At 45.9% G+C, this 27,040-nt stretch overlaps 10 protein-coding genes across 10 annotated transcripts; all 10 read right to left on the bottom strand.

Moving 5' to 3' along the window:
• Positions 1 to 492: 492 nt before the first annotated feature.
• TbgDal_XI5300 (MCAK-like kinesin, putative) lies at positions 493 to 2,565 on the bottom strand (the record flags this gene model as incomplete). Its single annotated transcript, XM_011781374.1, has 1 exon — positions 493 to 2,565. One exon carries the CDS (start codon positions 2,563 to 2,565, stop codon positions 493 to 495), a length of 2,073 nt encoding a protein of 690 aa, XP_011779676.1.
• Positions 2,566 to 3,098: 533 nt separating this feature from the next.
• TbgDal_XI5290 (hypothetical protein, conserved) lies at positions 3,099 to 7,664 on the bottom strand (the record flags this gene model as incomplete). Its single annotated transcript, XM_011781373.1, has 1 exon — positions 3,099 to 7,664. One exon carries the CDS (start codon positions 7,662 to 7,664, stop codon positions 3,099 to 3,101), a length of 4,566 nt encoding a protein of 1,521 aa, XP_011779675.1.
• A 474-nt stretch (positions 7,665 to 8,138) lies between these two features.
• TbgDal_XI5280 (calpain-like protein, putative) lies at positions 8,139 to 11,477 on the bottom strand (the record flags this gene model as incomplete). The annotated part of the gene is made up of 1 exon (XM_011781372.1): positions 8,139 to 11,477. The coding sequence occupies one exon, from the start codon at positions 11,475 to 11,477 to the stop codon at positions 8,139 to 8,141; it is 3,339 nt and encodes a 1,112-aa protein (XP_011779674.1).
• A 385-nt stretch (positions 11,478 to 11,862) lies between these two features.
• TbgDal_XI5270 (hypothetical protein, conserved) lies at positions 11,863 to 13,185 on the bottom strand (the record flags this gene model as incomplete). The annotated part of the gene is made up of 1 exon (XM_011781371.1): positions 11,863 to 13,185. One exon carries the CDS (start codon positions 13,183 to 13,185, stop codon positions 11,863 to 11,865), a length of 1,323 nt encoding a protein of 440 aa, XP_011779673.1.
• A 5,419-nt stretch (positions 13,186 to 18,604) lies between these two features.
• On the bottom strand, positions 18,605 to 20,104 carry TbgDal_XI5260 (protein kinase A regulatory subunit, putative; the record flags this gene model as incomplete). Its single annotated transcript, XM_011781370.1, has 1 exon — positions 18,605 to 20,104. The coding sequence occupies one exon, from the start codon at positions 20,102 to 20,104 to the stop codon at positions 18,605 to 18,607; it is 1,500 nt and encodes a 499-aa protein (XP_011779672.1).
• Positions 20,105 to 20,394: 290 nt separating this feature from the next.
• Positions 20,395 to 20,934, bottom strand: TbgDal_XI5250 (T. brucei spp.-specific protein; the record flags this gene model as incomplete). Its single annotated transcript, XM_011781369.1, has 1 exon — positions 20,395 to 20,934. One exon carries the CDS (start codon positions 20,932 to 20,934, stop codon positions 20,395 to 20,397), a length of 540 nt encoding a protein of 179 aa, XP_011779671.1.
• Positions 20,935 to 21,042: 108 nt separating this feature from the next.
• Positions 21,043 to 21,876, bottom strand: TbgDal_XI5240 (hypothetical protein, conserved; the record flags this gene model as incomplete). The annotated part of the gene is made up of 1 exon (XM_011781368.1): positions 21,043 to 21,876. One exon carries the CDS (start codon positions 21,874 to 21,876, stop codon positions 21,043 to 21,045), a length of 834 nt encoding a protein of 277 aa, XP_011779670.1.
• Positions 21,877 to 24,016: 2,140 nt separating this feature from the next.
• On the bottom strand, positions 24,017 to 24,628 carry TbgDal_XI5230 (small GTP-binding protein Rab5b, putative; the record flags this gene model as incomplete). The annotated part of the gene is made up of 1 exon (XM_011781367.1): positions 24,017 to 24,628. The coding sequence occupies one exon, from the start codon at positions 24,626 to 24,628 to the stop codon at positions 24,017 to 24,019; it is 612 nt and encodes a 203-aa protein (XP_011779669.1).
• Positions 24,629 to 25,632: 1,004 nt separating this feature from the next.
• Positions 25,633 to 26,502, bottom strand: TbgDal_XI5220 (hypothetical protein, conserved; the record flags this gene model as incomplete). Its single annotated transcript, XM_011781366.1, has 1 exon — positions 25,633 to 26,502. The coding sequence occupies one exon, from the start codon at positions 26,500 to 26,502 to the stop codon at positions 25,633 to 25,635; it is 870 nt and encodes a 289-aa protein (XP_011779668.1).
• A 26-nt stretch (positions 26,503 to 26,528) lies between these two features.
• On the bottom strand, positions 26,529 to 27,002 carry TbgDal_XI5210 (hypothetical protein, unlikely; the record flags this gene model as incomplete). Its single annotated transcript, XM_011781365.1, has 1 exon — positions 26,529 to 27,002. The coding sequence occupies one exon, from the start codon at positions 27,000 to 27,002 to the stop codon at positions 26,529 to 26,531; it is 474 nt and encodes a 157-aa protein (XP_011779667.1).
• Positions 27,003 to 27,040: the final 38 nt, after the last annotated feature.

Below are 27,040 nucleotides of genomic sequence, written 5' to 3'. Positions count from 1 at the left end.
CGGAGGCCAGAGGAAAATAGGGGTACGGAAGCGGGGAGGGGAAAAGGGAGAAGGGAGAAAGCAGAAAGTGAAAGATTAAACAAAAAAAAGTAGAAACCAATTGAAGGAAACGTGAATTGAACCGAAGGAGAATACTGCGGTACGTCAACACCTGTCACCGCTTCTTCCTTTAATCTTTTTTTAAAAAAACTCTTCCGTTCCCCTCCTCGCCGATACCGGAAAGGCAACTGGTAGTTAGTAAGCATGAGCGTTATCCTACGCTAGTGGATAGTAAAAAAACTAAAAACAGGGGCTCTGCAGCACGGGCATAGTGGAACGAAGAAAAAAGAAAGCGCAAAAAATATATATACTCGATTGCAGGAAAAAAAGTCCTCTATTAACTGCAATCCGCTCTGTCAATTAACTAAATACGTGCCGGATATATAAAGAAATAAACAAATATATGTGGATATATGCTTGTGCGCACTGAGGCATGTGATTTAATTTGCAGGTTCACACGCTTTCAAGTTCATGAAGCTTTGAAGCCTTAGTGGTGCCCTCGTTCACACGCTCCCGAAGAATGTTATTTTCTTCTGAAACCCGCTCTGCGTAGTCACGAACCAATTGCAGATGCATTTCTACCGAGTCTTTCATATGCTTCTCTAGAGAAGAGTCACACACAGTGTGCAAGCAACCATAGGCAGCGTAAGGGCAAACACAACCTTCACCTCCAACTCGGCTGCTATTTTCTCCACTGATAGTTGGGGCGGTTCTGCAAACTTCCTTGTCAGCATCATCGTCCTCGCTGTTGGGGTGACTTTGTAGGCTTTCGGTGAAAGCGCTGGTAACCGGTGGGTGTTTCCTGTCGGGGGCTGAGGAGGGTGCGTGCAAAGCGGGAAGTGAAAAATTGTCTTCAAGTGGTCCTAAGGGTTTTCGCCCTTCCCGAAGCTGCACACTTGATTTTGTTCGAGAGATTGCCTCAAGTTGTTTCAACGACTGATTCCTTAACATCCGAGGCCGTTGCCGCCATTCCTTTCCGTTTGTTATCTTCCACACCTCTTCACCCGAATCCCTAATCCTTGACGGTGATACTCGCCTGCAGTTTGGGTTCCTTACACACACCGAGGCATGAGCATCTACGCAAACTTTTCTAAAATATTGCAGACAATAAGGACAGGCGATCTTCATCATCGTGCACACGTCTTCATGCCTCTTCAATGAGTGACGTGGAAACCCCTGTCCACAATAACGACACTTCTCTAGTTTGGCCCCGCAATCCATCAGAGTGTGTTTCTCCAAACCACAGCGCATCACGTGGCATGTGCACAACGGACAGCGCACTAGAGATCGGGAACAACGACGATTGTGCCGTGGAATATCACCGCGCACTAACAGTTCATTACAGCGAGGACATCGTACGGGAAACTCGCTACACTCCTCGATGTGCCCTTCGAGGTTATGTTTTTCTACCACTTGTCTACAGTGCGGACATCGTGTGGACAAACGTACGCACGTGTGGGATGCATCAGGGCGTACGGGGCCATTGCAGTTGGGGCATGTCATCGATATCTTACGGCTGAAGCCGTCATCAGAGGGGGCTTTAAGGTCCCTTATGCGGTTAGCATACCGCAACGTGTTCAGCGTATCCTCACAGTGCCGCTGCAAGGGTGAAACTGTCGCTATGAAACATGTCTTACAATTACCAATAAAACTTTCACGCAGCACCTGCGTCAACTTGGAGGCACGAAAAGGAATATGCCGTCTGTTCCTTGACATGGCCCGAATACATTCCTTGAGGGCCAACAGCGACTTGTTTATCTCAGCTCCTTCATGTCGTCCCCTTGTATCACTACTTGTCGTATCCGCAGCCCGCTCACTACCGGCTAAATCTATAAGAGTGACTCGGCCACCATGCGGCTCACCCTGATAATTGAGAACCTTGATTTCCAGCACTGCGTGCGATCGGGAGCTCGTGTCGTTTGCGAGCGTTGACCCAGATGAGCGCAGCGACTCTCCTTTTGAAATGAGTTTATATACCTCCTTGTCACATGTGACAACTTTCTCCGACAACCCTACAATCCGAAGATTGTCAGCCTCATCCTGCATCATTTTCAACTGTGTCCGTCCATTCAACAAGTCAAAGAGCTTAGAACCGTAAACCTCATAGAAACTAACCGCAAGCTTGCGAGTGGTTTCTTCGCCAATCAGCTCCCTAATGGCGTATCCATACAACCCTATGGTCTTGCTGCCGTGACCCAACATGGTGTGTGTTTTCCCACTGCCCGTCTGGCCAAAGGCAATAACCACAACGCTTCCCCCGTTCTGTACATCCGTCAGCAACGGTTGACAGCACACTTTGTACACCACATCGTTTGCCACAGACTCATCAAATACATAATCAAATGCAAAGGCTGAGGTCTCCACCACTGCCTTAAGGTCAACGCGTGTCTTCGGTTCGTGCACTGATATGGTGCGACAGTCCTCACATGTAACAATGTCCTTGTCTCCCGAGTTTCCATTATTTGCGATTGGCCTCTTGCGTATAGCTACGGTGATTGAACTCGTAATTGGACACAGTGAGGTCATGCCCTGGTCTCTAATTGATATGGGTGAAGTTTCCCCCTAGCGCCACAGCCACCAGCTGTCGTACCAATTTATGTGTAATCTATTTATTACTGACAAGTGGTTATGAAGGACAATGCAGTGGGAGCAACAATATTGAGACCAACAACAAGGACACGCAATAAACACGATAAAGTGAGAAACATATCAGAAACTATAGTTGTATTGACATAAACCACCACTACCACTACGAGAGAAAGAGAGGAAAAAACACAGCCTGCCCGTAAAGAGAGTCACGACGGTAATAACGAAGCCTCAACCACCGGCACACAACTGCTCTCCCCATGCGGTAGCACCGGTATTCCTCATCACATTGTCAAGGCGTTACGCAACTCATTCCATCCCTGACTGCGATTGAAGCGCCTCGCAACACTACACCTCGACGTAAGACAACGAATCTAATAAATGGTGTGTACAAAACCACTGGGCACAAACGAGCAAACAAACATCACGTTTGTTGTGAGATGTTCGTTTGTGCGTCAACAACTTTTACACCCCTACTCGTCCTTGATGGTGTTCTTTGGTTTGGGGCTCTTAGGCACCAAAAATTTATCTGTTAGGGCCCAGCGGCGCCGCGACCAGTAAGGCCGCTTGTCGTCACGCAACTTCACCGTATCAGACACAAAGGCACTCGGATCATTGGTTGCAAACATTGTATTTGCCTCGAGTGTTTCTCCCTCGTGACGGTTGGCGAGTTCATTTGGCGTATGCGTGGGAGTTCCCATCCGTTCATCCACAACACGGGAACACACATGACTAACCATCGTCCCCGGGGCGTCGCCCGCAGTGCGCAACGGTGCAGGTCTGCCTTGCTCATCCACGTCATCAAGAAAAAGCGGAATGGCCGGGTCCCAGTTGCGTTGCTCAGCCGTACCAGGGATACGTGGTAGTAACCCACTCGCGTCGTAGCGCTCCACAGTGGCTGCAGCGCGTATTAGCTGTACGAGCAAGTGGTCTTGGTGGTGCTTAAACGCGAACCGGCGTCCACTAATGCTCGCCGGAGTCCCATCCGCATATTCGAAGTCAGCTATTTCTCGTGACGGCCCATACTTTCCAGGGCAACCGCCGTGGCCGTGGTAATACATCCATTCGGTACGAGTCTTGCGCATGCGCGGCTGCGGCAGTCTCAACTCCGACAGTGCTGCGGGATAAGTTGGTTTCTTCCCTGGTGCCGGCCACGCAGGGAGAGAGGTGCCGTCATAGTTGCTCCGTGCCTCCGAGTAGCCACGCATAGCGGCTCGCGTGATGATTGGCGCGCGGACCGTATGTAGGCGCATGACGTCAAATATCGGTAGTCCACTGCCCTGATCTTTTTTTTTTAAAAAAGGGAATAAAGAACTGGAGATTACACAACGGCAGTAACGAAACAAATAAAACAAGGACAACCAGTAGGATGAAACAAAGGAAAAACAGTGGGTTTCAGGGTCACGCCTAGCATTCGTGGGAGCTGAGCCCTGAAGTATCTCACCGGAGTTTACAACCGGCACCGTGCGCTCCAGGTGTTGGGAACCATGTGTTGCTGTCGATGCACTAACCGTTCCACACACCTGTTCCAACCTTTCAACAATGTTGCTTAACTGCTCCAACGCAGCGGCACTAACTTCACACTGTTGATCTACCTCAGCAATGCCGCTAAGTGCCTGGAAGGCCGCCACACCGCCACTCGGGTGAAGGCTGTCATTACACCAGTGGCGATGCAGCAAAGCACGATGGTATACAAACGATGCGTAATTAATATAATCACCCCGTAGGCCCCGGATCGAGCGTTCAATGACGCACATCGCGTCCAGACCATTCGTCCCTTCAAGACCAACATCACCATCAGCAACACCAGCTGCCAGCCGTAAATAAATCGGTGCCGCACGGTGCTTCATGGACACGGGCAGCGACGGCAACAAACGCCTCCATGCCTGCAGACGTAGGGCCAAGGGCACGTCCTCGCAACCAACAACACACTCCATCGCTGTATTTGTCATGACACGATGATCAATCATTAAACCTAATGCAGACTCCCACGACACCGGTAACAATAAGGGCAATACACGATGAATAGAACCCGAATCTCCAGGCGGAATACATTGGAGAGCTCCTAGAGCATACTGCCAAGCTGTGCTCGGCAAGGTGCTCAGTACAAGGTGCACACATTTAACCGTGGGGGAACCGCAAACAGATCGCTGCAGACCCAAAAGTTGCAGCGACTCCCGCCACCGCTCTGCCCGGTGTAATATGGAATATGTAGAACGGAACACCCGTGCAGACGGAACACCACCACTTAATAGCACATGCTCTTTCAGCAATTGCAAGGCGTAACGCCACTGATGATCCGACGATCGACTGGAAGACGATTCAAGGAGGACAAAAAAGAGCTCCGCCTGCGCCGAGCCCAGCCATCTCGATGCATCACCGAAAACGTTGTGTTTGTCGTTGGCGTCACGCTGCTCGGTCCTCAAGCTCGAACCAGGGCCCAGACCGAAAAGTACATGCGAGGACGTACTTTCCCCAACTGAACGCCTGTGCAGCCACAATTGAACCACCTCAAGGGGTACATCGGCAGAAAAGCAGCACGCAAGTAACTCCGCTACTACACTGTAATGCAGTTTCATTCCGTTGGCTGCAATTTTCTCTGCCACGGAAAGTGCAGCCCGCCACTGACTGGAAAGACGTGCGGCACGTATTACTAGCGGGGCCCACTCCACTCTTCGTTTCGCCTCCGCTCTCGCCAGCAGTATGGTAGCCTCTTCCCATCTCCCACGCTTCGCGAGGATCTCGAGTACTCCACGCGTGACACCCACCTCAGATGCATGTGCGCATGCCTCCATCCACTGCCGACCCTTCGGAAGCACCTCGGTTCGTACTCCTACCAATGAAGTTTCTAAGGGAGGACCGCCAGTGACTGTACTGGCAATGGGATTCCAGTTAGAAGAACGGCCGCAGTTACGTGCGCTACCACCGCCCACCTTCGAGCACGCTAAGAGCGCCTCCAACTCCATGTACAGGCGAGAATTTACCGCAACCCTTTTAGAAAAATAACGGATGTACTTTCCCAACAACTCCGGCCGCTGCGTTAACCGCTCCGCACCCAGCGCTACAAGACGAAGCGCATCGCTCCATCTGTCGTCCATGTACACCCGCCGGGGCGGTGGGTTCACATCAGCCTTCAACCACGTGAAGGTCTCATCGGACCAAAGGAGTGCCATGTTAATAGCAAACTGCTCATCACAATTCCCTACAAACGCCATGAAGGCGGTGTGGACGTGTCCAACTTCTGGGGCCGACATGCCGCTTACAAACCGCAGCGCTACCGTCCACTGCTGGGCTTGGGGAACAAGTGAGCAAACATCAGCCAATAGCGTCCTGCAGGTGCCCTTTTCAAGCAGTCTCGAAAGCGCATTAATAACGTCGGAGCTTTGCTCACTTCGCTGAAAGAGCCGCCGCACGACGACCGACGCAAGCTCCTGGTGCTGCCCGAGGCTGTCCAAAACGAATTGTGCGATACTCTCATGATCCTTACAATGCTCTACCACCCAATCAATAACGGCAGCGGATCTTTCATCTCCACACATCTGCAGGAGCCCCATCACACACGAGCGTGGGATGTCGTCCACAGGATGTGCTGCAGCGCCTTCCTGCCGCGACACCTCGTTGAACAGTGTCCTCAAGGCATCCGGGGACTCGGCCGCGTGAGCGACCAGAAGGGGAAAACAATGCGGCACACGTTCTGTGACTAAGCGGCTCAAACCAACAAAGTCACACACCGACTTCCACCTAACAGCCGATTTAACAGATTCAAGGACGCAACTCTGCAGATGCCGTCGCCACCACAAAATATTCATCGTGGATGGCATCACACGCCTGGGGTCAGGGGCGGTGCTGTCACGAGATATTTGAAGTATCAAGTATAGGCACTCAACAGGCTCATGTGTGGAGAGAGGAACCTCAATAGCAGCAGAAACAACATCTTGTAAACGCTTAAGCGCAGGAAGTCCCAGCGATGGAGCGGTTGTGCTACAACTGGTAGAATCACCAGAACGGCCGCCACTAACATTACTTGCAGTACCATCAAAGGTAACAACCTCGTTGCCATGTGAGCCGTTCCCAGCAGCAGTACAACAGCGCAACACACCGACCGCGTTGCTGCGTAGCACCTCAAATGGCAGCATCGTCACCGCAAATGCCGGCATTGGAAGCTCTTTGGCACAGCAATAGCTTGTGACTTCACTGTTAAACGCCGTTTCTCGTCGTGGCTCCTTCTCGTTTGTCAAGCAGAATCTCCAAGGACACGTGTGCATGTGCAGGGCCACGTCCACGCACCACCTTGCCGCAACACGGTGTACCTCATCTCTTCCAAGGTTCCCTTCCGTCCTCCCTCCACACGGTCCAATATTTTTCTCGTGGCCATCGCACGACGACATCACGACCGTGAACGCGTCAAGGCCCGTGAGATGTTCAAGATCTTTTAGCAGCCCACCATGCAGAAAAAGCTGACGGTACATTCCCTCTTCCCTTGCCGTTACTGCCAACATAATTGTGCGAAGCGCCCACAATCCATGTTCACGTGAGTTTCTGCTTCGCAACAACTGCTGAGCAAAACGCTGGGCAGCATGCGTGCGACCGGAGGTTAACAGCGCCCTGAAAACCGCTATGCATGCGACAGAGGCGGCCTCCTTCTCTTCCTGTCCTACATCACTATGCGGCACAATTATGTCTAACGACAAGCGTTCTGCCAACATCCCATAATGGGGTGTGAGTGACGCCTCGCCCCTGTTAATATCAGAGCCGCTGGCGTCGACAGAAGATGACATAGCTCCGAGAATTAGTGCAATACAATCATGGCGGTGCGCGGGTGTCACAACACCGTACCTCTGCACAGACTTTGTTGCGAGTGCTTCTGCATAAAGCGCGGTTGCTTCTGACCAGCAGCCGTGGCCACCAACTGCGAGCAATCTTGCTATTGTTTTGGCTGCCGCACTTGATGAAGCGGGTTCTGGGCGCCTCCACTGTGCCGCATTAGAACGGGCGTGTCTCTTTACCCAGTTGCTTGCAGCGGTCCGCCAGATGTGCATGCACAGCGGCAAGCACTCAGACGGGTGGGCCCAAGTGGCTTCATGAAGTTTAAAATAGTTGAAGAAATAAGGGAGGAGCGAAAACAGTAAGTGAGGTCAGCGAGTCGTTAACATGTGGGCAGATCATATTCAAAAACGTGTGCGCACTGCTACTCAGCCAATTTTCTTCAACCACCTTTTAGCGCACCGCTACACCTCTTCAACACCATCACTTTTACTGTACAAATTGGCAGCGCACACTTCTGAAGTAACACGTTGCAACCTCCGACCCTTCACAGATACAGACACACACGCGCGCAGCATTCGTAGCGTACTGGCGCCGTTATTAAAGAAATAAAATAAAACGCAGGAAAAGTGAGAACAACCCACGGCAAAACGGTGCGGCCACCATAGTGCGGGAAGCTTGACTTCAGACACATTCGCGTTACGTACCGACAAATACGAAAAAACACAATTCCCCCCCAATGTCTTAACTTACAACACCTCCGCCTTCAGTGGAGTGTTGGAGTAGATTCGCAAGACGTACTCCTCGCGAGAGGGAGTGTATGACGAAACAACAATGATGTATGTAGCATTCATGTCCACCTTGAGAGGTTCTAATGAGACGCCACATCGCCTATACGGACCGGAAGTAGCAACACGCTGCAGAGATGTGGCGTCCACCGAGCGGAACACCGTCAAGTTGGTTGAAATGCAACTCGCTTCATTTTCCTCCTTTTCCTCGGCTGGTGCCATCAGCAAGAGCAAGCGGGCGGTCAAAACCCCTGCCGAGGTTGTAACAATGGAAACTTTACTGTTGCTTGTAATATATGAATCTGTTCTGAGCATGATAGACCTTGTTACACCAGTGATTCCGCCCTGAAGCTTTCCCCGAACAGCTGTCTCCACCCAACCAACACCCTCTGGCACAATTTCCCGTAGTTGATGTGGCTCCGTCGTTTCAACGGTAAGTTCAAACGCTGCGGGTATACCCTTCTCCCACTGTGCAACTACAATTGTATAGTCACCAGCAGGAAGGGGAGGTAGTGGTCCATCCGACGTTGATAGGGCCTTCTTCGTCCATTGGCTTTGCTGTAGCTGTTGTTCAGATTGTAGTTGATGCGATTGTGGAACAGGGTAGTGCACGGACTCTGGCGCAAAACAGCTTCGAAGGCTTGTATCTACGACAACACCACCATGAGCAAACAACGGTGCACACAGGTGCAAGCTACATTCATTGGTAGAACCCACCCGTGCGGCCCACTTGACCTGCCCCACTCCTGGGTCCTGCCTTTTTTGCAGGAGGTGCACCTGAACACTTTTGTCGCTATCGTCATTATTTTGATCTGATACACATAAACGTACGGATACCATCGATGCACGTGCAAGTGTTAGTAGGTACTGGGGATTGTACACAAAGGTTTGCAGAAAGCTCCTACCCCCGCAACTCACGCCTTTTACCCATTTGCCATGCGTCACAGTGCAATGCCTGAGACTACTGCGGGGAATGGCATGCATATACACACCCCAGCAGCGCTGAGCCGACTCCTGCAGCAGTACTTGAGGCCATTCTGTGTGAAGTGTGAGGGAAAAGCTGAACTCTGACTTGATAGCAGATTCCAACCGACTAACAACAACTAGAAGATCACTTGTACCAGCTGGGCAGTTGAAGCTCAGTGTATACGCAGCCATGTTTCGGTATGTGGGATTGCTCAAGGGGGCTATTTTTACGCCCAACTCTGTTCCGTGGGCGAGCCGGCGACAGTAACACATGCCAAAACTACAACGAGCTCCCAAATGCTGTGCGATGGAAGGGAACCGAGTGACATCATATACCTTGAGAGAAACGTACGGTACATTCGGGTGGTCCCTATCAAACTGTTGACCAAACGCCGTCGGATCCGTCATGTGACGTGAAAACACAAGATGCATGCGGGAAGGCTTCGGTGCGTCGATTACGCCAATATGGAACTGTGGGGACTGACCCATGCTTGTTGTGTAGGGAAAACGACTGTGACAGGAAAGTCGCGTGGGCCGCTGCGACATACCATCCGGCGTTTTGAACAACATATACGGGTTCCAGCTCAACGAGCACCGGGAAAAGTTTGTGCAAAGATCATCCCACGTAATCCAGAAAATGCCTTGATCAGCCTGTGGTGAGCCGTACTGTAGCTGCGTGAGAACCTTGACAACTTCCGGTCTCTTGTCGTTGAGGGAAAATTTACCACTCCACGCACGGCGGCCCCATGGGTTCATTAATTGTACGAGTCGCATGCCCGACATCTCTCTCATATCCAAAACGGCGTACGCATGTTCTGATACGAGCAAAAGTCTCCTTTCCTCAGCTTCGGAGAGTGGGGGTGTACTCACCGTAATGAGAAGAGAACCATCTGCATACCGGTTGAAGAATCTTGACCACTGCAAATTCCTATCAAAGTCCTTTACAGTGAAGTCAACACTATCTGGAAGCCAACCAGAGAGCTTGTAGAGGTCGCTACTGCTGCTACTGCCAGGAAAATCATAACTTCCGCCGCAAACTTTTACGAACGCTTTCTCCATAATTGACACCCACAGCTCTGATTTGTCGCGACTATACGTGCAAAGCATTTCTCCCGTTTGCGGGTTTGCTGGGAACCGGTCGTCCACAGTAATGAGTCGAGTGATACCATTCACAAGCATCTTGACGCAATACTTCCCCTTCGGGTTCACTACCGGAACACCATCCGAATCCTGTGGGAAGATGACGTTGCTAATTATCTTCGCCTTGGGGAACCGCTGCTGATATAGGGCGCATATGATAAGACTGCAGACCATGGAGCAATCCCCCACCACTGTCTGCTTGATGTTCAACGGATCCGCCGCGCGTATGATGCAGAACTCCACACCTCGCCTTGCTTCACCGATACACACATACCTGGCACCAGCGGACTTCTGCACAGAGGAAAGTTCTGGTGTGAAGGTGTCATTCCAGTGACCCTCACACGGCATAAATACGTTCTCTCTCCCATATCCTTCTTTCAAGTCATCCCAAATCGGGAGTGCAATTGTCGCGGTGATTCCGGACTTTCGCAAAACATCCATCTCTTCCGGCAGTACGGGATTGTCCTGAAGAAAGCGGGGTTTGAAGTGCTTGTAGTATTCTCTCCTCAAGAGAACCAGATGTTCCTCCACGCGTTCAAAGTTTCCAGGTCTGATACGGGTCCGAACACCCACGTCGTAGGCGTGCTGCAACACGTCTACTGCTCGTTTTAACTCTCTCCTTTGCAGCAACGCTGTTGCAACATCGATGGCTTTGAGAACAATATCGGAAGTACCCTGCGTTGGGGATTGCGCGGCAGGACTCCCGGGCTCCTCTCCGGAACGATGAACTCGTGGCGGTGACGCCGACAGACCAGTGGTTCCAGTTGGTTTTGCCGGCGCCTTGTAGACTTGGTGGAAGGGAGGTTGGGCAAATAAACTTGTATGCACGGGACTTCCCACATCAGTGTTGAGAAAACTTAGGTAGTCGTCATCCTCACCGGAGCGGTGTTCCGAGGTTTGCGGACGGGACGACACATACGAGTGAGTTGAAGACGGTGCTGGGAGAAGGGTGTCAGCCACGTGTTTTTTTGACCCCTTTAAAACCTCAGAAATTCGCTGAATGTGCCTCATCGCATCTTTGTCATATTCGATAAGTAGTAATCGCCGTGAACTATCGAGTGACAACTCCTTAACAGCTTTGCGGAGTCCCATCACGCCATTAATAAGTAACTCATGTGCTTCGGAAAGTTGACCTTTTTTCTCCTGCGCTAGCCCATTCTGAATGCTTACAAGAGCAGCATCGATCGTATTCATATAAGGGCCGCAACCGGCACACAACTTTCCCGAACCCCGGTGTTATGTGTGTATGTGTTTCCTTTTTTAAAAAAAAGAAGACGGAGTGCGTTTTTCTTTTTGTTTTATCTCCCTGGTGGGCTTCCGACACCTTGCCCACCCGCTACATATTTTATGAATTGAATACAGAATGTGGAGGGATAGGGAGGCAAACAAGTTAAACAACGCGGTTCAAGTTACGTGCAGAGTAGATAGAGAAAATGCTACTCAATAGATTGCACATGGATAAACACTTCTATATATATATATATATATATTATTCTGTGAACATTACTCAACCCCTACCTTACCCACAAGACACACTCCCGTGGGCAGTGGCGGTACACTTCACCCTAACAGACGCGCATTACTCCACATCCAGCGCTCTGTGAAGTACGGGAAACACGGCATCATCAATTAGCGGCTGTCCCGCTTTATAGTTGTACAATGGACCGTGGCTGTCACGCGACGCCCACGAATTTCTCAGCCCATCAAACAAACAACGACCGGGCATAAGAATTAGGGAATATTGGTAAACACCGTTCACTGGAGCCGCCGCGGGTGGAACGTAATCCGCTGCGGGGCCGCACATTGTCGGCTGCGCTCCGCTAATGGTGTAGTGGTTCATAAAAAGTACGCTACCTGGTTCCAACGGTTGTAGTTGAAACACTGGAAGCTCACTCAGTGGTTCGATACCTCGAATTGCACGGCCTGTGTCAAACACACCGGTAGCACAAAAACGGCTAAAATCATTACCATCATTGGTGAACTCTCGCATCACGTGATGGGAACCAGGAATGACAAAAGTGCGAACGTCGTCGTGTGCTGTTAGGCCAACTGACACTGTCATGCCATTCACGTTGCGAAAGTTGGTAGAGTTTCCCGTGAAGTGAAATGGCGTGCTATTCAGAAATCTCTGGTAGTCGTGAATCGCGTCGTCAAATAGACGGATCACAATTTCGCCAGCCAGCGCAGCAGCGGCCTGCCCGACAATGGAACCGAGTTCGCCACGCAACAAAAGTTCCTGCAATTCCTTTGATTCCGGCCACACACGGCACCAACATTTTGACCAGTTCTGTAGGTGCTCCATCGCCCGGTCAACGTGGTAGTCACGTCGCACTTCCATCTCCATCTTCCCACTGTCACGATACGTTTCGAAACTGCTCTTCAAATCCTCATACTCGTAACTCTCGCCGATCTCACGCATGCGTCGGTTGCTCGTCCGTCCGGAGAGCTCCTCCTCAGGTGAAACAACATTCCTTACTTGTTTGAACTTCATGTAGCGCTCGCGTTGTGCGGCCAGTCGGGCGTATACCCGTTCCACTTGCCGTTGGTTCCGACATTTGAGCAGCACCTTTTCATACCGCCGCTCGATCGACCGCGCCTCGTCCTGCTGACGAAGCTGCTTCTGAATTTCTGGAGGAGGCTCTTGGGCACCTAAATTAGCCGTTGGTTGTGGAACGGCGCGCCCATCAAACTCAACCTTTCCACTGTGAGCCTCGTCAATACCTGGAAAGACACATTTACCTCTAGTCAATGCGATGCTGCTACAAGTTGAGGTGAGAGCCTCCACGAGTTTCTCAGGAAGGAGGCCACGCGCTACAACAAGACCCGCCTGCCGGTACGTACGGATTCCAGCGGGTGACAATAACCCCGAAAGGCCATCAACATATAACTGGTGCCGTTGCATAACAAGTGCTTACGGCGCTGAGGAATATGTATATGTATATATATATATCGAGTCAAGCAATAAGAAAAAGATAAGGCTTCCGACACGACGGAAGCCTGCACTTACTTATTGCTTGACACTCTTCAAAATACTCCGCTTTGCCCTTTAGAGATGCGAAGTTTCCTTCATTTTGTTGTTATTGTGGTTGTTCCACAGAAATCACAGTTGAGTGCGGGTGAAAGATGAAAAAAAGGGTATGAAAAAAAAAATAATGTAGAAGTTGCATATAATATAAAATAAATAATAGTGATAACGATACCAAAGGGGATGACGTGAAAAAGAGAGAAAGAGGGAAAGAGAGAGTAAAATAGAGTGCGTTCGTAGCATCCAACGGTCAGAAGGGGGACTGTAATAATTTCTGCGCCGCACGCCTATTTCCGTGGTCAGTCGTGTCGTGTCGTGATTCCAATAAAACAAAATAAACAATGGCACCAATACCGACACCGAGACCTGTCACCCGAAACCTTTCCAGCAGACATCAGCTACAGATGAACGTGTTTGTATCCTACTGAGTAAATGCAACAGGGGTTTGTTAATAATAACCCTTTCATCCACTCATATATTCTTTTCCCTTCCATTTTTTTTTTCAGTAACATTGTTATATGATGTCCCGCAACCCCTCCTCCTTTTTATTTTCTTTTGAACTGGAAGCACAAGAACGCGCTGATAAACATATGTACATATATTTACACACATACACGTGTACATGTGCATGCGTATCCTCCACAAGTTCAAAACGTCAGTCAGATGCCAATGCACCTCAGCAAATGCATCACTTAAACAACTTGCCTTTTGATTGCTTATTTATTACTTCTGTACACTATTTATTATTATTATTAGTATTATTGTTATTATAATAATATTTTTCCGTCCCCCCCTTTTTTTTTTTTCGACATCTTTGTTTTTTTTTTCACTTTAAATTTGTAATAATGATATCCAGTAAAACAACTTGTGCATCCCCATTCCCCCTTTTCTTCAATATATTTGCAACGTGAATGGAGAGAGAACAAAAGCAAAAAATAAATAATTATTGTTTGAGAAAGGGGAACAAGGAGAGAGAAGGCAAAACCAAAACAACAACAACAAATAAATAAAAAAAAGATGGGAGGTCACTTTTTTTTTTTTTTTAAAAGCAGAGAAGCGCAACACACAAAATAAGGCGTGAAATAAACTCCCTCAAAGGGCTTCACAAAGTCACTACACACAACCCCTCTCCTTCCTTAAGCATGCGGGCTTTCCTTTCCACACACTTCGGTGCACAGTCCGTGTAAATATAGAGGTACAAGATATAAGTTTTTATTATATTATTATTATTATAATATAATAAAAAAAGAAAAAACAAAATGAAATAATCGCTTCACGTAGAGACACAAACTGTATTCCTTCCTTCCTTCTTTCCTTCTTGCTTCCTTCTTTTTTTTTTTTCTGTCACCCCCTTCTTCCTTGAACAACAAAATGTTTATCTCTTCTGCGGTCTTATTCTTTCATCGTTTGCTTTTTTATTGTGGTTGTATATAAATAAATAAATAACAATATATATATATATGCACCAGAAAAAGTGAAGAGGCGTGTGTGCGTGTAGAAAATGAGAAGAATGAAAAAAAAAAAGAAGGCGGGAATGATGGGGGGGGGAAAAAAAAAAATGGATCAAACGCGTAACGACATTGGAAGTACCATGCAGCAAGTATTAGTATGAAGAAAATAAAAAGTATAAAAAAGTTAACGGAAGAGAATCAAAGTAAAAAAAAAAACATGACGAGAAAAAGATAAGATAAGGTAAGATAAAGCGAAGTAAAGAAAAAAACAAACAAACAAACAAACACGACAAAAAGACACATGAAAAAAAAATTTGAACAGATAATGCGACCGCAAGGGGGAGGGAGGAAAAAAGAAAAAAAATGAAAAGAGAAGACAACACGACAACAAAATGCAAGATTTTAAAGCGCCAACCGCGAGATACCCCCGGGCACCACTAATACAAATACACAATATAAATATAAATATAAATAAATATTCATATTCATATGGTTAAAAGAAAAAATTTTTTCACCCCCTTTTCTTAAATATATATATATATATTTTTTTTTCTCCCACCTCCCCCTGCAATGTCTTTACTCCCTCACATTTTTTCAATTTAGTTTCTTGTTTTTCTTCTTCTTCTTCCTCTAAAATGTGCTTCTTAACTTAACTTAACTTTACATAACTTAATCTTATCTTCTTCTCTCTGCTTTTTTTTTTTGTACATTCCTCCGCCTTCCTTTACTTCCTCTTCCTCCTATTTTTTTTTTGTGTTATTATTGTTTTGTTTGATTATTATTGTTTTATAATTATAATCATATGTGTAATTTATTTATTTATTTATCTTTTTTTTTCATTCCTTCACTCAAACAACAAATTCATACATTATAACGCACAGCTCTTCACCTTTCCTCCTAATACCGGTACGTACACATATAAATACACTTCTCTCTCTCTCTTTTTCTTTCTTTCTCTTTCTTATTTTATTTTATTTCTTAAAATAGAAATTACAGTTTTGCATTTCCCTTCCCCCTTCCCCCGCCCCCCCCAAAGTTAAAATTTGTACATGTCGCTCTCTCTTTTTTTTTTTTCCCCCTTCTCTCTTTCCCATCTCTTTAATTTCTTTTTGTTAATATCCGCATCTCGTACTTCTCTTTCTTATATATATATATATATATTTTTTTTTTTTGTTTTTTTTTTTGGGGGGGGTGGGTGGGCGGTGGCAGTATTATTTTTAATTCTATTTATATTCGGCCTTTGTCACTTTTTTATTTTTTATTTTTATTTCTTTCTTCACATTACTTGACTTTCACAACCCATTCCATTCCATTCCATTTTCTTTCTTCCTCCTCTTCTCTATTGGCGCATTTATTTTTGTTTTAGCAATGCATGACACGCCAGAATAAAAATATTGATATTTTTCATTCAAAACATTATTTTCATTTTTTAAGTAAGTAAAAAACAAACAAAGAAGAGAGAAAGAGAGAGGGAACAAAAAAAAAAAAAGAAGAAGAGGAAAAGTGCTTTGGGATATTACTCCTCTTGACGTCCATTTCACACAAAACGCACACATATGTAAATAAATTAATTAATTAATAAATTAATTTCTTTTTCTTCTCCTCTCTTTTCTTTCAAATAAAACAAAACACACCTTCCCTCCTCCTCTTCCTCCTCCTCCTCGCGTGCAGAATTAAATGAAATCAAACAGTAATATATTTTTTTTTTTTAAAAAAGGAAGTGTCCATCCAACGGTAAGGTAAGAAAAATTGCTCAAGCGAAGAGACAGAGAGAAAAAGAAAAAGAGAGAGAGAAAGAGAAAGGAAAGGAATAAAATCAAGAGTGAAGAAAAAACAACAACAAACGGCGGGGAAGGGGGAGGAAAAAAACAACAACAAAAAGGAAAAAAAAAACAGAACCTCCCGAGCACAAACACAAACACAAACACAAACACAAGGGCAATTGAAACATTAAACAAATAAATATAAAGACATAAAACACAAAACACAAAACATAAAACAAAAAGCGAAGGAGCCGAAAGGAGTCAACAAACGGAATTATGGGGCGAAGGAAGCGAAGAACAAAAGCAAGAGAGAAAAAAAAACAAATGAAAGGAAACACACGAGATGAAACTTTTCCCTTCACATGCTGGCAAAAAAAAAAGAAAAAAAGAAAAAAAGAAAAAAGAAAAGAAAACAACTACAACATCAGATGGCATAAACAAAGAAGAGGGAGGGAAAAAAACACACACAAATAAATAAATAAATAAAGTTCGTGCTGTTTGCGAATTTTGCTTATGCGTAGCTGTGGGAAGGATAGGTTCGGTCGGTGTTGCTTTTAAATAAATAAATAAATATATACATACATATTTTTTCTTTATTCTCGGCAAAATAACAAAGAAACAAAAACGAAAAGTTGAGTACGAGAGGGACGAGAGAACTTTAAAACATGATGATGATGATAATAATAATAATAATAATAATGAGACGACATGGCAGGCCTAACATTAAATGAATGAAAGTTACACATGTTATCATCATACAGAAATGAAACATAAACCTTCAAATACCACACATTGCTGCCGTTACTAACGCAATAACACCAACAACAAAATATAAATAGAATAAATTAGAAAAAAAAATCTTTTTCCCTTTCTCTTTTTTCTTTTTTTTTCTTTGTTGTTGTGTTATACAAGAAGGAAATGCTGAAGTGACGGTATACCACAATTTACAGACACATAACTGTACACTTTTAACATAAATATAAACACCAAAAAGGGGAAAAAAAGGAATCACCAAAATATTTTGTTTGCATAATTTTTTTTTGTCCTACTCTACCGAAGCAGTTGCGCGTAAAAAAAAAAAAAGAAAAAAAAAGAGAAGAAAAAAAAAAAAATTGCCGCGTCACGTCCACAATACGCCTTGCCACCAACAGCAGGGGTTCTTCCATATAAACTGGATCTGGTGCAAATCCAAAATGTTATTCCCTCATTTTTTTTTCTTTTTCCCCTTTTTTTCTTAATAGATAAATAAATAAATAACAACAATAGTAATAATAACAACAATAGGTGTCATATTCGGTACAGTTACAAGTCTCATATTTGCCTTCACCGTTTTTCACGTTCCCATCTTGTTTTTATTATTATTATTATCATTACTATTTTCCCTCGTTTTATTACTCCATGACCCCTTGCCTCTTCTCTTCTCTTTTCTTTTCTTCTATATATGTTTCCTTATTTTTTCTAACATTATCCCACACAACTTTCTCGCCTTCCAGTTGTCTCACGTCTTCGCAACAGTTCCTTCACTCATACTCTCACTCTCACTTTTCAATTTCATCATCTCATTTAATCCCCTTCGTTTTGTTTTCTCCTCCAGTAAATGGGATTCACACTCCCTTCCTCTATTTTATTCATCTTTCCTTTTTTTTTTTCTTTAATAATAATAATAAGTTTTTTTTTCTATTTTTACTTTCTTCATTCTTTGCGAAACTGACAACTTCTGCATTGATGAAGGAAGCAACAGAAGTCAGGAATACATATACATACAATAACGCAAGATCAAAAAAGAAGAAATGACGGGATAAGTTGTTTGTTCTCCTCTCTTCTCCTCCCTCTCTTCTTTTTTTTTTTTACTTTACCTTCCGTTGCAGCCACTCTCCTTCCCTTCTTCTATTATTATTATTATTATTATTATTATTTCTTCCTGCTTCCTCCTCTTGTTTACACGACTCTTCCTCTCTACAGTAGCCTCCCCTCCCCCCCCAAAAAAAAAATCCAATCGAATACTCCCCAAAAGAAAACAAAAACAAGAAAACAAACAAAAAAAAACACGAAAAGCAATCCAATGTATATTTTACGAGCCACCTACTTCCTCCCCTCTGCCCTTAAAGTAGTTTTCAGTTTCGACTGGTAGTACTCATAGTTTGGCTGCTGCGAGGTTCGTTTCAGTACATCAATGACAGGTCCAAGGCACATTTCAAAGTGCCTACGGTTAAGCTTCGCCGTGACAACATGCGTTTTTGCCACAACATCTGCTACATTGGCGTGATTGTTAAGGAATTCCAGCTCACCCACATGGTCCCCCTTCCCGAATTCCCAAACATGCTTTTCATTTCCATCGTCATCCCGCCCAACCACATCAACAGAACCTTCCAAAATGATGTACAGCCATTCGCCCTCCTCTCCGTAGCGAATGATGTAATCACCCGGTTCAAACTCGTCGCTGCTGAGGGCATCCGCAAGTTGCAGCTTCTCATAATTGTCAAGGCCACTGAGGAACGGAATATTTGTTAGGAATTGAATATATGTCTCACGGCGGCGGATGGCACTACCCATCACGAGGTGACGATACGTGTCGCGATCGAGTGCCCATGCGATGAGCTCCGGTGTGCAAACTTTCACCGTGGCAACAGTTGGTGTCTGATACATAAGTTCAAGCTCTCCTACCGCCGTACCTTCTACCTTGAGATACACCTTCTGTCCTTCTTTAATGATATCTGCTTTACCATCTTGAATTATATACAGTTTGTCACATGTTGTCTGCCCCGCCTCCATAATGCAATCATCCTGCTTGAACTCCACACGCCACATGGCACCTGCCACAGTCATAAGATCGCGTGAGTCCAGAAAGGAGAAGAGCACGTTATACGTCAACAACTTCAAGATGAGTGCCGTTTCGTCTTCACTCTTCTCGAAATATGGTGCAACATATGATTTAGCCCTCTCAGGATCAATTCCCTCACCTCGCACTGTAGTACGTCGCTTCCGGCCGCCACCGATTGCCGTCAAGTCCGCAGACGTTTGTGTTGGGACCCACGTGACACTTTCACCAAAGGCGCGTTCCTCCTCCTTTTCTTGTGCTTGTGACTCCCAAATAGCGATGGTATTCTTTTCACATTGTTGCGTAATGCGAGAGCGGAGTTCAAAGTCAATGCGAGTGTCCACCAATTCCACACGGCAGATGCGCTTGTTATTTTGGGTAAGCAACAATAATCTACGGCCAGCATAGTTTGAAATAGGATTGTGGCTGAGATCTAATGCGTTGGCTGTTGGATGTGATTTGAAAACGTCGACGATGCGATCTATTGTGGCGTTACCTCTAACGCTATCCTCATTCAAGTCCGTGTTATACAGTTTTTGGTTTGAGCAGTTGAGAAAGCGAAAGCATGGCAGCTCGCTAATTACATCGAGTAAGGCAAGAATACCACGGTTCCCAATGTAGTTCTTGCTCAAGTCTATTTCCTCCACTTCCGACAGTTCAGGTTTTTTCGTAAAGAACTCGACAAGAAATGTGTTGGGTTGCTTCACACCCTCCTTTTGGCAGGCGGCGAGGAATAGGTTTAACGATGTTCCCTTTTCAGACATGGAAACCAGAAAACAAACAGAAAAGAAAACAAAGGAAAAACTACCCTTCTGGTTTTATTTCGTTGTTTTGTCTTAGTTTTTTTTTAAAAAAAAACTTTTTCGTCCCCAACCCTTTTCTTTTTCTTTCCCCTTTCAACCTATGCCTTTTTCCTTGAATATATATATATATATTAAAAATCACTGAGTCTCCCTATATTTCTTTTCCCCTAAAGGCGTTTGATTCACAGTATCCTTTCGGTCGTACACAATCAAAAATATGTAGTCCACCTTTGTATTTGTTTTACTTTTCCTCACCTTCCTGTTGGTCTTTCAAATCCGCCTAGGTGCCAGAGTCTTTTTTTTTTCACTTTTCTTGTTTTTTGCGGTGTTAAGCAACAATAATGATAACGATGGTAATAGGGTGTGTTGTACTTGATTTCCCTTGAAATTGTTTTCACCTTTCCTTTTTTTTCTTTTTTTTTGTGTGTGTTTTCGTTTTTACCACCTCGTTGAATGATACACAGAGCAAGTGTGAAAAAAAAAGGAGGAGCACAAAATACAAGAGAAAAAAAAGGGAGAAGGTAAAGAACTGAACACAAGCATACATAAATAAATATATATATATATATATATATATCGCAAGAGAAGGATGTGACAAACAAATGGATGGGACACGCAGCACCAACACACAATGAGGGAGAAACGCAAAGATAAGTAACAAAAAGGGCAAAGGAATTGTTCCACCGTTGTTCCTGTTCCCAGCATCCTCCCCTTAGTACGTATTTGAACAGGAAGTGAAGATGTAAATAAATAAAATACGTATGTATATATATATATATATATATATACATGGATATGCAGGGGATCGAAGGAAATGCATTTAAACCAATGTACGCATGTATGGATTTATATAATTGTGTTTGTTCTATGCTTATGACCCCGCAACGTATGACAGGCCCTCACGATACTTCAGCGAGCAGCCGCTCCGCGCATTGGAGTTGGAACGATTCCTTGCCGTAAAGGCTCAAAAACATTTCAAGGGCGTTGCGAAGAAATGATTGCGCCCGACACCGCTGGCCGAGTTCAGCAGCAATGACACCCTGCGCAAGAACAGCTGCGGCTAAAAGTGGATGATGTGGGCCGAGAAGTTGCCTGCGGGTTGAGGCTACGACTTCCATCAGCAGCGCGGCTTCCTGCCGCTTTGGCTCATCCATTAAACGGTAAAGCAGTGCTACCTGCTCCATTGTCAAGGCGAGTTTAAGATCCGTAACCCTCGCAGCATCCTTAAACCTTACGCGTATTTGCATGGACCGCATGTACGCCGTTAAGGCTGCAACATAACGCCCAAGAAGTGCGCAACACACCCCGATGTTATGAAGCACCTCCGCTAACACCAGTCGCCCCACATGACAAACATTCACAAGGAGCTGCTCCGCCTCCAGCAGAAGCGCATGCGCCTCCTCCACAACTGCCACGGTGGTAACGGATTGCACACGAAGGCTCTCTAACAAAAATATAGCCCGGTTAAGCCTCACCACGGCGGCTCCATTGTGTTGCGGGCCCAAATGTTCCTCAACGTAGCAACTACACGTTGCAGCGTACCGCTCTGCCGTAATGAAGTCGCCCTCCGCAGCACTAATGTTCCCCAAAAGAAGCAATGAATCCGCGAACGCTTCGTGTTCGTGCGGCTGTGCGGCATGAAGAGCCTCTTCTGCCGCCTGTCGGGCGGTACATAACTCACCCGACTCGTAGTGAGCGAGTGCATCCCGCAGGAAGACCAACACTGATGGCATCAGTCGCGGGTTCCCACTTCCTTTCTTTTCGTTCCACCATTTTGAAGAGGATCCAAAGAAAGATGGAAAGCCAAGTGGGTGGTAACAAAGGCAAACGAAACAGAAAAAAAAAGGGAGAGAAATAGCAACGAATAGACAGGAGCAGAGACACAAATGAGTTACTTGCAGACGTGGGAGGGGAGGTGGTGAGCAGGCGCAACGCCAATCCGTTAGACAAACAATTTAAACATCAACGATGCCGATTTTTGTGCTGGTGTGGGAAATTCATGCGGTGCCCTCCGGAATCTACCACATGGTCGAATTCTTCAATCCCACAAAAGTATCAACACAAGGACAAGTATCAGCCGCCCCTTTCACTTAAACCCATCCAACACTTTCAATCATCGAAAGACAAGGCAACGATGTATTGGTGAGGGCGACAGAAGTGTGAGTGAAAATACGTAAGTCAAGATATTCACTGAGGTAGAAAATATGAAATCAGTTGCATCAGTTCCAACATACTGACATGCACGTCCTTTGGCCCCCGCTCGTCGCACTTTTTTGGTCGAAACCACTCCCACACCCCCGAGTACTCTGGCGTCCGAAACATGTGGGTATCGCTACACATTTGGTGGAAACCACATGTTGGAGGAGCAAAAATTCGCAATTCCTTTTTTGAAACCCAGGACCCACAAAAACACGTGCAATTAAAACTAAGTGGTTGTCGGCTGACTTGTAACAAATTACCACATAAACGCCATAACAATATAAAATAACCCTATGTTAAATGCACACACCTGTGAGAGTTTGAGTACCCGTCTCACTGTCGCGTCATAAAATGAATTTTCTTGAGAAAAAAAAAAGAGAAGTCTAAAGTTACTGTATTCGGACAGGAAGAGTAACAGTGAAACGAATAAAACAATCTTAATAAAGGGGGAGGCATACATGTATTTACGTGTTTGAGAGGGAGAGAGAGATACAAGCAAAGATGAATATAACAATCTGAAATGCGCGGTCTTCCTCCGGATGCAACAGAAACAACTCGCAGATCGCACAGGATGGCCGTGCACCCAAACGCAAAAACACTTAAAGGCGGTACCTATACATAACAAAGAAAAAAAAAGCAAAGTGAACCAAAACGGATGGAAATGAAGCGAGGGGAAATTGAACACATAAGAGAAGGCGAAGTTCGGCAGAACACGAATGCATGTATCGTGGGTAATTCAAAGCCGTTTCTTTCTTTTTTTTTTTTTTTTTGCCTCCCTCTTCTCTCATATTTGTATCTACAACTCCAATTCCTTAAGTACCTCCACAAAGAAAGAGAAAGGGATAGGGAGTGAGGGACACCAGTACATACACATGCACACAAGCGCATTTATTTTCTTGAAAATCAGCTCTTGTTATCCCTTCCCTTCTCTTTATGTTTACCCTCTCAAAAGTTATAACTACTTGTGGCGGTTACCCTCAACATCACATTATCGTTTCTATTCCTGTTCCTTCTCAACCTCTGGTGGTACATCGCCTCTCACTGTTTTGTTTCAGCCTTCATCACGTTTTCATTTTCTTCTTCTTCTGTTTTCCTCTCTTTACAACAACAAAACGGCAAAAGTTCATTGGTGTTATGTGGGCATGAGTTATGAAACGGTAATGAACCAAACGCATTAGCGGCACCGCAAAAAAAAAAAACAATGAAAGTGGTAAAAACACTAGTGGAAGAAGTAGGAATAATAACAACAATAATAATGATGATGGCGGAACAAGAAGGCTCGAAACAAAAAAAAAACAAGAAAAAGATAAGCCCGCGAGCGGTGGTGAGAGGTAAAGAGAAGGATGCCGCGCGTCTTAGAGGTGAGGTTCACGACAAACAATACACCACCAACTAAGAGTAAAACGAAGGAAAAAAAAACAAAGTGAAACAAGAAAGAGAGTGAGAACAAAAAAGTAAGGTCCAAACGCGGACAACTAAAACCCTTAACGAAATTTCCTCACCCTCCTCGATCCTTTCTTCTTCTTCCACTCTTTGAAAACCACTTCTCCCATGAAAGAAAACAAATCAGATGAAGAAAAGAAAAGAAAAAAAAGAACTCACACACCCACTCAACTCGCTCATGAGTGAGTGAGTTCGAAAACACTCTAACGGAAATCAACAACATGCAGTGCTTCAACCACAGCAACCGGAACTTCGCCTAGTGGAATTCGGCTGACCTCCCAACACACCACCGCTATGAACAGTGTTATTATTATTCGACGCTACAAGCCGCTGCGCAATCTGCATGAATACTTCACTTACACCACTACCGTCTTTTGCACTCGCTTCACTGAACAGCAAATTGAGTTCCCGGGCATATGTTGCCGCCTCTTCACTACTCACACAACCGCTAGTCCCCCTTAGGTCGCTTTTATTTCCTACAAGTATGACAATTGTCTCGGGTGAGTTAGTTGCGAGTTCCCGCACCCAATGTTTCGCTCGCTCAAATGTTTCCCATGACGGGATTTCATACACCACAAGTGCAGCAGCAGCGCCCCGGTAATACATGGATGCCAGACTTTTGTAGCGTTCCTGACCGGCAGTGTCCCAAATATCAAAGTTTACAGCTGTATCCCCTACAGTACACACATACCGGAGGAAAGACGCGCCTACCGTTGAGTTTTGGTTGTCGCACCACTCATTCTTCGCGAGCCGCTGTACGAGGGATGATTTACCAACACCGCTATCGCCCAAAAGGACAATTTTGTACTTCTTTGTTGGGGCGGCAAGCGTCTTCACAGACATGGACAAGAGAAAGTTATCCAGCTCACTATGTAATAGATTGATGTACGCCAAAAAGGGGGGGACGTTTGTCCACTCTAGCTCACACCTTTTCCCCTACGTTCCTCCTTAAATGTGTGCACCCGAGGAAAGGTGAGTGGAATGTCAAGAAAGAAAAAAAAGGGGGTGAGCAGGGAAGGGGAAGGGCAGAAATTTCTTACTTCAACTGCTAATGCGCGCGGCCGTCAATTAAGCTACACCGTAAGCACAAGCTCTCGACAATGCTACGGAGTAATATGAACAACAGTCGGTGAAGGAACCTTGTGACAGCTGCAATCGTAAAAAAAGTAGCAGCCCCTGCCGATAAGAGCAACCAAGTCTTGCAATATATTTGTTTTCTGGTTTATTGCTTAATCCCCGATAGAAGTAAGGAATGAACGGAAGGAAGCGAAGTTCGGTTGCAATGAGAGATTGAGAGCACGACAGCACGGGGGAAAGAAGAAAGAGGTCATAAGGGATAATTAAGGGAGAGCGCGACAAGGTGCAATGATATGAACTTTATGACCTCTCCCTTCTCATTATCGAGGTCAGGGGACAAGCTGGATTGAGAAGGGGACAAATAGAAGTTTCATGTTGGCAAGAAAAAGGAGCAGAGTGACAATGACAGAACAATATAGCAAATCACGGAAACGATGACCAACAAGTAAAACAGTTGACATCCCACAGGTACTGTAGAGCGGACCTCGCCACACTGTTGGGCAAATGCGGCGTCCATGTGGGTTTGCACTGATGTTATGGTAGTGACGAGGAGTGAAAATAAACATAAATGTTCCACAAGAGGGAATACATCATGAAAACAAAACAAAGGAGTAACAACATCAATAAGATAGTATTATTTCAAAAGTGGAAAAGTTGATGGCCTTTGATCAGGTGTGCATTCACCAACCTTGATTTTGTGAGAAGGCATCAATGCCCCCCTGCAATGGCGAATAAACCTCTTTTCCCTCCACACACACACACACACACCCTTACGGGCCACGGCACAAAAGACTCTGCAGGGGCCTGGGAGGTGCCATAGTACCAACGCAATCCATACGATTCCGCGGGGTGGTCTCCCGTGATCCCGTAAGTACATTGCGCAATGTAATCGCCGGTGTTGCGAGGCGGAAGCGCGTCTGCTCAGTGTTTGTTGGTGTCTGCGGACCTTCCTCGCGTGACCGCTTTGACTGACCCCAGCCAAGTGGTGTGAAGGCATCGGCAGCTCCATTGGATGGGGCTGGAGACGAAAGCCAACCCCGGGCAGCCGGTGCACCATTTGTGAAACCGGGCGGGCCACTGGCATGAACGGGCGTGGACCGCTTCACGGCGGCCGCCACACCTCCATTATATGTTGTCACGCCACAGCTTCTTCCGTCATTACTGATCGCCGGAACATCCGACGTTCGTTGAGAAGTGTGAAGCTGAAGTTGCTGCTGGCTCTGTTGCTGTTGCTGGGTATACAATTGTCTTTGCAATTGTTTGATAGTGGTAAGTAATTCCTCTCGCTCTGCCTTTGCGGCACTAATCTGTGACGCCATGCTTCGGTTGCTCTGATTCAGCGTTGTCACTAGCTCCCGCAACCGCTGTAGGGACTGCTGCTCCTGTCGCCGTTGAAAGTCAAGGGCCTGTGCTGCCAGCTGCAACAGATGCTGCGGGTTATGTGAAACGCGGTCGGCAACTTCCTTCGGCAGGGCAGGACCTGCCTTCACGGCCTTACAGGGTTTCCGGCAACGTGGACATTGACCCGGAGGATAACGCCCAGCACAGCGGGGACATATGAAGTGTTGACAACTTGTGAAGATACCATCCGTATCGCAGTCTGAGCAGCAAACAATACAGCACGGCCGGTACGTCATCATTCACTGCACACCAAAGCTGAATGTGATCAACTGTTGCTCCTTTTGTTCAACTGCCAGTGCTCCTGTGGAGGTAATAACGGCGACACTGCAAAACGCACGTCGGCCACTGCCCCGCTGCGATTTGGGTTGGGTGCGGACCCCTTCCTCTTCTCTGACTGCTTTACTTCCTTTCCCCACACTTTTCTTTTCCGAAGTGAATACGCCATTTCAGAGGATAAGAGGCGAAAAGAACAAGGTATAGAGAGAGAGAAAACGTCAACAAAAAGTGTAGAAAGGCCCCAAACGCACAATCCCACCAACGACCACAGACGCAGAAAAATAAAACTTTCTCCAGTATTGATACAGAGTTCAGTGTAGGTATCATTGCCAAACACAGTATTCATCCATACATCCCCACGTGCGGTAACAAAAGCTGCAGCAACGACTAAATAGATAAATATATATATACAAGCCCACCAGTGCCTATCTTTTCTCTTCCTTCGGCCCTCTTCACCAGGCATGGTACAGAGGAAAGGCGGTCGTCGCTCGGAAATAGCCT

This window comes from Trypanosoma brucei, chromosome 11 (assembly GCF_000210295.1).
Source record: "Trypanosoma brucei gambiense DAL972 chromosome 11, complete sequence".
In the NCBI taxonomy this organism is placed as follows: Eukaryota; Euglenozoa; class Kinetoplastea; order Trypanosomatida; family Trypanosomatidae; genus Trypanosoma; species Trypanosoma brucei.
This window is presented reverse-complemented; position numbering and strand designations above follow the sequence as displayed.